The 10,125-nt window shown below is 32.4% G+C and overlaps 1 protein-coding gene across 1 annotated transcript in view; it reads left to right on the forward strand.

Moving 5' to 3' along the window:
* Positions 1 to 10,125, forward strand: part of LOC106470031 (neurexin-1-like) — a gene marked incomplete at its 3' end in the record, with an annotated part of 101,134 nt that overhangs the window by 66,555 nt on the left and 24,454 nt on the right. The window contains exons 8-9 of the mRNA XM_022398580.1: positions 8,274 to 8,491; positions 8,771 to 8,879. Of these exons, the coding sequence (XP_022254288.1) occupies positions 8,274 to 8,491; positions 8,771 to 8,879 (327 nt within the window). The remainder of the gene's footprint in view (positions 1 to 8,273; positions 8,492 to 8,770; positions 8,880 to 10,125) is intronic.

Consider the following 10,125-nt stretch of genomic DNA (forward strand, 5'->3'; position numbering starts at 1 on the left):
CCATACTAGCTCTATTCATTCCTCCCTAGACAAGCTATGATTTATACTGTCCATACTAGCTCTATTCATCCCTAGACAAGCTATATTATATACTGTCCATACTAGCTCTATTCATCCCTAGAAAACCTATGTTTACAAGTGTCCATGCCATCTTTATTTATTCCCAAACAAGCTATGTTTTATACTGCTTATACTAGCTCTATTCATCCCTAGACAAGCTATATTATATACTGTCCATACTAGCTCTATTCATCCCTAGAAAACCTATGTTTACAAGTCTCCATGCCATCTTTATTTATTCCCAAACAAGCTATGTTTTATACTGCTTATACTAGCTCTATTCATCCCTAGACAAGCTATATTATATACTGTCCATACTAGCTCTATTCATTCCTCCCTAGACAAGCTATGATTTATACTGTCCATACTAGCTCTATTCATCCCTAGACAAGCTATATTATATACTGTCCATACTAGCTCTATTCATCCCTAGACAAGCTATATTATATACTGTCTATACTAGCTCTATTCATTCCTCCCTAGACAAGCTATGATTTATACTGTCCATACTAGCTCTATTCATCCCTAGACAAGCTATATTATATACTGTCCATACTAGCTCTATTCATCCCTCCCTAGACAAGCTATGATTTATACTGTCCATACTAGCTCTATTCATCTATAGGAAAGCCATGCCTTGTACTCTCTATACCATCTCTATTCATCCCTATACAAGCTATGTTTTTGTATGAACGTGTTTTCCTCATGTGATAAGTTATATTAAACATGTTAAAACCTTAAAATGTTTAATGTTGTAATGTGGCTGAGCCGCTGAGTACACACTAGTTTGGAGAGAACGTGTCTACGTTTTAAAACTCTCTAGGTCGTTTCATTTTGAGGACCGAGTCTGGCTCAGTGGGTGGCTTGCCGGACTATAGATCTCCAGTATTTTGGGGTTGTGGGTGCGTTACAAGTGTTACGATCAAATCCAATTATTCGGTCAGACAAGGGTAGCCCAAAAGCCGACAGTGGATTCTGTTGACTAGCTGCCTTCCTTCTGTTCTATAAGTTCTTAATTAGGTGCGATTACCGCAAAGACAGCCTTGCATGAATATCCAAAAACAAATAATTTAATTTTAATTGATTTTATAAACTTGTGGAAACTTTTTGGACACTACATGATCAATGGTCATTTCAAATAGAGTGGGCTGGGCATGGTTTTTATGGTTAGCATGCCAAACTGTGAATCCAGGGAATGAGAGTCCATGGTTCGCATTCCATTGCCATAAAATCGTGTTATGCACTTTGTGACCATGGGTGTGATGGTCAAACCTCACTCTCGATTAGAATAGCCTAAAGTAGTTGACCTTGTATTTGCGCATCACGCCGCAAGAGGGCACCACAAATTTTTTGACCTCAGGAGGAGGGGTAGAGACAATGATGACATGGACAACAGAGACGATGATGTCAAGGTTCCACGAAGTGTCAACAGCAGAGACTTTGCAAGGCCACCATGACAAGTGAACATGACATGATAGTTCCACAAAGTGAAACAAGAGGGAGTGGCTATCTTAGAGAGCAGTGATATCATAGTTGAATACCAGAAGGCCTGTTACTTTAGGCGGATTGACTTACTATACTTCCATAGGACAGTATGTAACATACAGACGTTCTTTGCATTTCCATCTGTGTTTACTAACACCATGGAAACATTTCACCCTAACTCATTGTCACATGTTCAGTCTATCTAACTTTAGAACACATGAGCTGCAAGTTTTCTATAGACATATTACGACTGTTTCACTAACAATAATTTCAACATCTAGTTAATAAAGTCTGTAGTAAATCATTATGCTACATAATAAATGTAATTAATCACTATTATATAATAATAACACTTATCATTTTTCATAAATCTTTGAGGACTGAACTTTCTTGGACACATGTCGACAACGATAATAAGTATAATAGATACAATATTGTCCACACAGAGAGACGAATACGGTCCTTACAGTATTTTTGTTGTTGTAAGTTCACATTCAACCATTCTTCTTGATGATTTTATAATGTTGAGATTATGTAGAGGTAGTCCAAATGGATCCAAATATTCTCCTTTCTCATCTCGACCAATGGAAATACAGACCCAGCGACTACCAGATTTATGATTCAGATCCAGATTGATGATGTAAAATTGTTTTTCTGCATGATCAGATAGTTGATCACTGGCAAATACACCTCCAAATACTTCTTTTTCGTGCACAAATCTTGTGAAAGTATCCAATAAAATTCTAAAGTGTTCATAGCTTCTTTCAAACAATGTTCAGTAAGACACCTGCTATTTCGCTTTCCCAAGTCAGCGATACATCTAATCTAAAATACATATTATCCAATATTTGAACAAGGCTAATCCATTTTGTTACAAGTAAATATAACAAACGAATGACTTACTGTTTATCCATCCATTTTCTATTAAAATTTCATAAAACATTTAAAATGTTTAAACACTATTATGAAATATCACACACACACATCACTGATGTCAAGCTAGTTAATCTTTGTCTGTTAAGAAATACAAAACTCGTCACATGGGAAAGGTAGACAGAGAAAAAGAAGATATAGAATATAGATATAGAGAGGAGAGAAAGGTCGTTAACCATCATGTAACTAATGAGAAAAGGTCACTTCCGAGTTGGTCAAGTCTATTTCGCATAAATGAAAAGTCAATTATAATACATTGTAGCTATCTATGTTTTCACATTATACTTAATTTTAAAAATAAATGGTTCAAACTCTACCTAAGCATATATATTTTCTACATAAATTTAATGTTCACCATACTTTAACTAGGTTTTTGGTATGTTACTAAATTTAAAAGTCAGTAAAGATAGTTCTTTCACTTTACATTGTGATACAAAACACTAATATATATTCTAAATATTTGATAGGACATTTTACTTAACATACAATTATTGCATAATGTATACTCAATACTGTGCCCAACAAATGGTCATATGTTCCGACTGTGTCAGTTGGCTTACAATAATTTCAAAAACGAAAGATCTATTCAATGCTACTTTTAATATGTCTACTTAAACATGTGAAATGTATGAGATTTCATCATACATTAATGTCTAATTATTATTCTAAATATCTCGTGTTACAATGATTCAAACTAACACATAATTTGAAGCAGTGTTGCTATATATTAAACGAAATTTTCAAATGCTGTATGATGAGTTCATTGACAGCCACATGACAAAGGCCAATTCTGATTTATCTAGCAGCAGTGTAGGTTATTTTTTATGACACTTTTTAAATTAATGACGAGATGAAGGTTTTCCTTGCGTAAACATTTCCATTAGGATTATTACACTGACATTTAATGTCATAACAATTACATACAGAACATACTAAATGTCTGAAATATCTTTGTGAAAAACAAGTCACCGTGTTGACATCCCCCTTTGTGTCATGTATTATTTTACAAACTTACAATAGTGTTTGTTGACACTAAAAATACAAGTGTCACATATCCTGGTAGGCTTTGGTTTATATTTATTTTCAAGATAGTCCCTTATTCTTTGTACTGCTACTGCATTGGTTGTCATTTGATCAATGAGATCTCTGTTGTTATTAAATCATTTTATCTTGCTTTGTTTTTCAGAAAAATAAGTTAATAATATCACCTCTATTTTGTTTACATATCGATTTTATTATCATGTTATTGATATAACATGTTATAAGGTCCTCTTTATTTTATTAAAATTCAGAACGGCAGAATCTGTAGTTTTCAAAATGAAAGTTAGTGTGACTATGACCGATTCAGTTCTACTTCTAATATTTATGATATCTACTTATACTTAAAACTACATCAACAAAGGGAAATGCATGAGATTTCATTATACAATCCAACGAATTATGTACTTGGGTGGTAAGAGAGTTAGTTGTGTTGATAAACTCGTTCACAAGTTCACACGCATCAGTCTACAACAAACAGTCTAATTTTTATTTAAATATTAACAAGCTTACAATTACATGTTATATTTATTTGTTCATTGATGTTTCAGTCTCAGAAAATGTAATTTTTCAAAACTGACATAGATTTGTGAAACAATGTTACGGTAGCTTGTATTATCTTTATCACCTAAAATGAGTGCAAAACTTAACTTCATGTACACTATATAAACCTGTCAGTTTAACAAAGCATCGAATATATAGTTCACAAATGATTAATGCCTAAAAAGAGTTGACAATAATAGAACCTTTAGTTATAAATCAAGTGATTATTCTTCGACTGTTTCAAAACAGATATTTCCTCACATGGATTTGGAAATTTTTACCGTAAAATTAATTGTTCTGTGATTTTCTTACATGAAATTCATTTCTAATCATAAACTAATATACTATCTTTAGTATATGTAAGTAAAATCTCGGACTTAAGTATCACACATATTGAAACAGTTGTTAACAAAACTAAGATACTGTTTACGAAAACTTCTTAGTTTATTAATTACTGTCCTGTACATGTCTAGCTTAGTATTTTATGATAAATTACGCCTCATGAATATCAGTTTCTAACAAATCTCCATTTATATTTGATATATAAAACTCATGTTTCATCATAACCCGATGTAATATTATTAATGTATGTAAGTAAAATCACATATTCAACAACCATACTGAAACATTTGTTAACAAAACTAAGATACTATTTACAAAAACTTCTTAGTTTATTAATTACTGTCCTGTACATGTCTTGCTTAGTCTTTTATGGTAAATTACGCCTCATGAATAACAGTTTTGACAAATCTCTATTTATATTTGATATATAAAACTCATGTTTCATCATAACCCGATGTAATATCATTAATATATAAAACTCATGTTTCATCATAACCCGATGTGATATCATTAATATATAAAACTCATGTTTCATCATAACCCGATGTAATATCATTAATGTATGTAAGTAAACTAACATATTCAACAACCATACTGAAACATTTGTGAACAAAACTTCAAGATATACTAATATGCTATTTATGAAAACATTTTAGTTAATAAAATACTGACTTACAGCCCAATGTACTAATACCTGTGGTATGTCTTGTTCTAGCATGCTATTAGACAAACAGAATAAATCACCATAAATGAAACATAAGGAGCATTCTCCAAAGTAATCAAAGTTACTTTATTTTATAAACTATACATTACATATCATGCACTTGAAATCCGTACCTAAATTGACTGTCCCACGTTGTGTTGAACATTAGATCTTGACCCTCACATTGCCACTCCCCTACAGCTTAAAACTGACTTGTTTCACCATTTGCTACCTTCGATATATATATATAAGTAAAGACTATATATGTAAATACGAAATATCGAAATATATATATACGATATATATAAAGTACAGTATCAAACATTGGGGAATATTTTCAAAAGTACAAACATGTGATCATCATCTCCATACAAGTCATTTTGGTGAGAGTCATATCTATTTTGTTTATAGAGACTTGTTTTACTTACGCAGACATATGATTAAGCATTTAAATATTCCCCAACAGAACAAATGAACTTTCTAAAAAGTGACACCAAAGAGTAAAACTCTGTGACCTGTGTTCGTTAGTCACATATTGATCAACAACTGCTTCTTGAGGAAACTTCAGTTCTATATCATGTAATGAAACCAGAAACTACTATATTTCATCTGATATATAACGACACAGAAACCTGATTAGGGCTCTTGTACGATACATAGGATGGAGAATTTGTTGAATACTTTGATTTTACATCATTCTATCATTGGAACAATAAGTACTGTGAATATTAAAGTGAATGTTTTTCAATACAGTGATATACTTGTAAGTTGTGTGATCTCTCGACAAAATGTGTGGTCTATAAGACGTATCCATCCTTTAACATAAAATCAGTTAATAAACAGTAAAGAGTGTTCATGTAAGTTCACATAAAAACAATGTCAGACATTCACCCACATGATTAGATTTATCTCCATTGACTGCTGGTCAAAGACCATGCTTATTATAATTAAGTTAATATTATTATTCTTACTGTATAACATAATAATAGAGTTTTTACATCTTAAAATAATTATTGGACATTAGTGTATAATGAAATCTCATACATTTCACACGTTTAAGTAGATATTAAAAGTAGGATTGAATAGATCTTTCATTTTGAGGATTATTCTAGGCCTACTGACATAGTCTGAACATCTGACCATTTGTTGGGCACAGTATTGAGTATAAATTATGCAATAATTGTACACTAACTGAAATGTCCCATCAGATATCATAAATATATATTTAGTGTTTTGTTTCACTACGTAAAGTAAAAGAACTATGTTTACTGACTTTTAAATTCAGTGACATACAAAAACTCTGGATAAAGTATAGTAAACATTAAATTTACGTAGAAAATATATGATTATGTAGTTTGAACCGTTTATTAGACACATGTTGGTCAACGACCTTTCTCTCTTTTTCATATCTTATTTTTCTCTGTCTACCCTTCTCACGTGAGGAGCTTTGTAGTCCTTAACAGACAAATATTAGCTAGCTTGACGTCAGTGATGTGTCTGTGATATTTCATAATAGTGTTTAGACAGTTTCAATGTTTTATAAAATTATAGTAAAAAATTGATGAATAAACAGCATGCCATTCATTTATTATATTTAGGTGTAGCAAAATGAATTAGCCTCATTCAAATATTGGATAATATGTATGTTGGATTAAATGTATCGTTGACTAGTGACAGCGAAACAGCAGGAGTCTCTGTGTGGACAATATTGTATCTATTATACTTATTATCGTTGTCGACATGTGTCCAAGAAAGTTCAGTCCTCAAAGATTTATGAAAAATTATAAGTGTTATTATTATATAATAGTGATTAATTACATTTATTATGTAGCATAATGATTTACTACAGACTTTATTAACTAGATGTTAAAATTATAGTTAGTGAAACAGTCGTAATATGTTTATAGAAAGTATGCAGCTCACGTGTTTTGAAGTTAGATAGACTCAACATGTGACAATGAGTTAGGGTGAAATGTCTCCATGGTGTTAGTGAACCACAGATGGAAATGCAAAGAACGTCTGTATGTTGCATACTGTCCTATGGAAGTATAGAAACATCTTTGTCAAATGTATGCAATTAAGTGTAGTTGAAATCTGCATACAACATTTAATAACATGGCCAACCTTTGTAAAATACATGTACTACAAATACATATTTATAATTGAAAACAAAAAGATAAGTTGTGATCTAATTCAAATAATAGATAACAGCAGATTTGTTAAAATTCTACGGAATATAAGATTGTCGTTAAAATAATGGTTTTAACATAATTAAATTTAGACATTGATGGTGTAATGATATGTGGAAGTAGAGTTTCCATCCTTGTAAAACTTTTGTAAGATAAATCTATAGAGTATCATGTGTAAAATGAAATATGTTGTCAATTTGTATGGATAGCATAAGGTCAAACCGGTGAAAAAGTTAATTTTAAATCATTGCATGATATTTAAATAAACATCTTTTTCAGGACGATTTACATATAAATGGTCAGGAAATGTAAAGATATGATGAAATATATGTTCATAAACCTTAGTAAATCAATCCACTTAAAATATCTGATATCGAAATACGATATCACCTTTTTATAGGGCAGCCGCTCCCTCTCGTTTCACTTTGTAAAACTATCCTGTTATTTCCACTTGTCATGGCGGCCTAGCAACGCCTCCACTGGTGGCACTTCGTGGAACTTTGGCAACATAGTTTCTGTTGTCTATGGCATCATCGTCTCTACCCTTCCCCTTAAGTCGACACACTTGTGGTGCCCTCTGGCGGCGTACCACGCAAGTAACGGGATAACTACTACCCAATAGTGGCTTTGGGTGCTCCTGATTAGCTCAAATTTTGGAATATCTAATGCATATAGCATTTTTCTAGCTTTGTGCGAACTTCCAAAATAAAGAAACAAATTATATGTAGCATAATGTTTCTGGAAAAAGTCCGGAGATTAATGTTCAGAAATCCGCTGACCATAAAAGAAGAGTTAGCGACGTAGATAGTTTTTAAATCACATAAATTAATTGATGTCAAATCTCGGTTATTTTCATTATATCATATTACAAAGATTGACAGTGTTTCTTCATGGAGTTTTCAGGATGTCTTTTCGCTTCTTGTTGTAACATTTTCTAAGACGTCCTCTTACAAACAACCCCTTTTTGTTTTGTTTTTCAGACGCTACAACTGTCAGCTTTGATGGACACCAGTACATAAGGATTCGAATTCCAGAGGTTTCTCAGACTCAAGCTGAAGACATTAAACTCAGATTTCGATCCAGTCGTCCAAGTGGGTTACTGTTGACTACAACACTGAAAAAGTCAACCAACCACCTGGTGGTAACCTTAGAATCTGGCAAGATTAAAATTACCTTTAACTTGGGAGATGAAAAGAAGGTAGATGTAAATGTTGTCGTTATTTTGAATTTTACGAATGTGAGTTTTCTGATGGAAACAAGATAGATGTACATGTGACTCTTCTCAAATTGTCTTGATCATTCACTTGCTTCAGGTTCTTCATATTGACTGTCTTGATCCATTCACTTGTTTCAGGTTCTTCATATTGATTGTCTTGATCCATTCACTTGTTTCAGGTTCTTCATATTGATTGTTTTGATCTATTCACTTGTTTCAGGTTCTTCATATTGATTGTCTTGATCCATTCACTTGTTTCAGGTTCTTCATATTGGTCATGGACTAAACGACGATCAGTGGCACACACTGCACCTTATTCGCCGTGGTCACATTATCGTGGTCAGAGTCGATTCGGAATCTCTAACAGGAGGTATAAACTTTGGTTTTATTAAAGTAGGATATGGTCTCCATGGCAATCTTTTCAGAGCGGACTATTTAGTTCTATTAAAAAGGTATGACTTACATAGCAACCAATTTAGAGTATAACTTTTATTTTTATTAAAGTAACAAATGATCTCCATAGGAATCAATTTAAAGCAGAGCCTTTGGTTTTACGACAGTACCGTATTGTTTACATAGCAACCAATTTATAACAAACCCTTTAATTCTATTAAAGTTATGGTTTACTTAGCACCCCATTTAGAGTAGACCCCTTAGTTCTATGAAAACGTATATTTTACATAGCAACCAATTTAGAATAGTTGTATTAAAGTAAGATATGGTCTACATAGCAATCAGTTTAGAATAGTTATATTAAAGTAAGATATGGTCTACATAGCAATCAATTTAGAATAGTTATATTAAAGTAAGATATGGTCTACATAGCAATCAGTTTAGAATAGTTATATTAAAGTAAGATATGGTCTACATAGCAATCAGTTTAGACCAGACCCTTTAGTTTTATGAAAGTAGGGTATGATTTACATGGAAACAAATTTAGAGCAGACTTTTAGAAATCTTACTCATCAAAAGGTAAATATTTATTATAGCAATTCCTGTAGAAAAAGTCACATCTCTTTCTTTCTCCAGGAAAGTTGAGAATACTTACTGAAGTAAGCACGTCACTCGAAAGATGATCATTCTATTTACTAGAAGCAATAACAACATACCAAAGTTAACTATTTACTACAGTATCCCGGATCTATACTCGAAATTCAAATCCCTTGATCCTAATTCATTAATTCTGAAACTCAACTCTCCAAGCTTTGGTTTACCAACTACGCCTTACCTTACATGCAAGTAAGTTAAGCCGTTGTTGGTAAACCAGTGTTAGACAAGTAAGTTAAGCCGTAGTTGGTAAACCAGTATTAGACAAGTAAAGTAAGCCGTAGTTGGTAAACCAGTGTTAGACAAGTAAGTTAAGCCGTAGTTGGTAAAACAGTGTTAGACAAGTAAGTTAAGCCGTAGTTGGTAAAACAGTGTTAGACAAGTAAGGTAAGATGTAGTTGGTAAACCAGTGTTAGACAAGTAAGGTAAGCCGTTGTTAGTAAACCAAATTTAGACATGTAAGGTAAGGTGTAGTATGTAAACCAAATTTAGACATGTAAGGTAAGGCGTAGTTGGTAAACCAAATTTAGATTCTAACACTGGTTTACCAACTACATCTTACCTTATTT

Source organism: Limulus polyphemus, unplaced genomic scaffold (genome assembly GCF_000517525.1).
Source record: "Limulus polyphemus unplaced genomic scaffold, Limulus_polyphemus-2.1.2 Scaffold3782, whole genome shotgun sequence".
Classification (NCBI taxonomy): domain Eukaryota; kingdom Metazoa; phylum Arthropoda; class Merostomata; order Xiphosura; family Limulidae; genus Limulus; species Limulus polyphemus.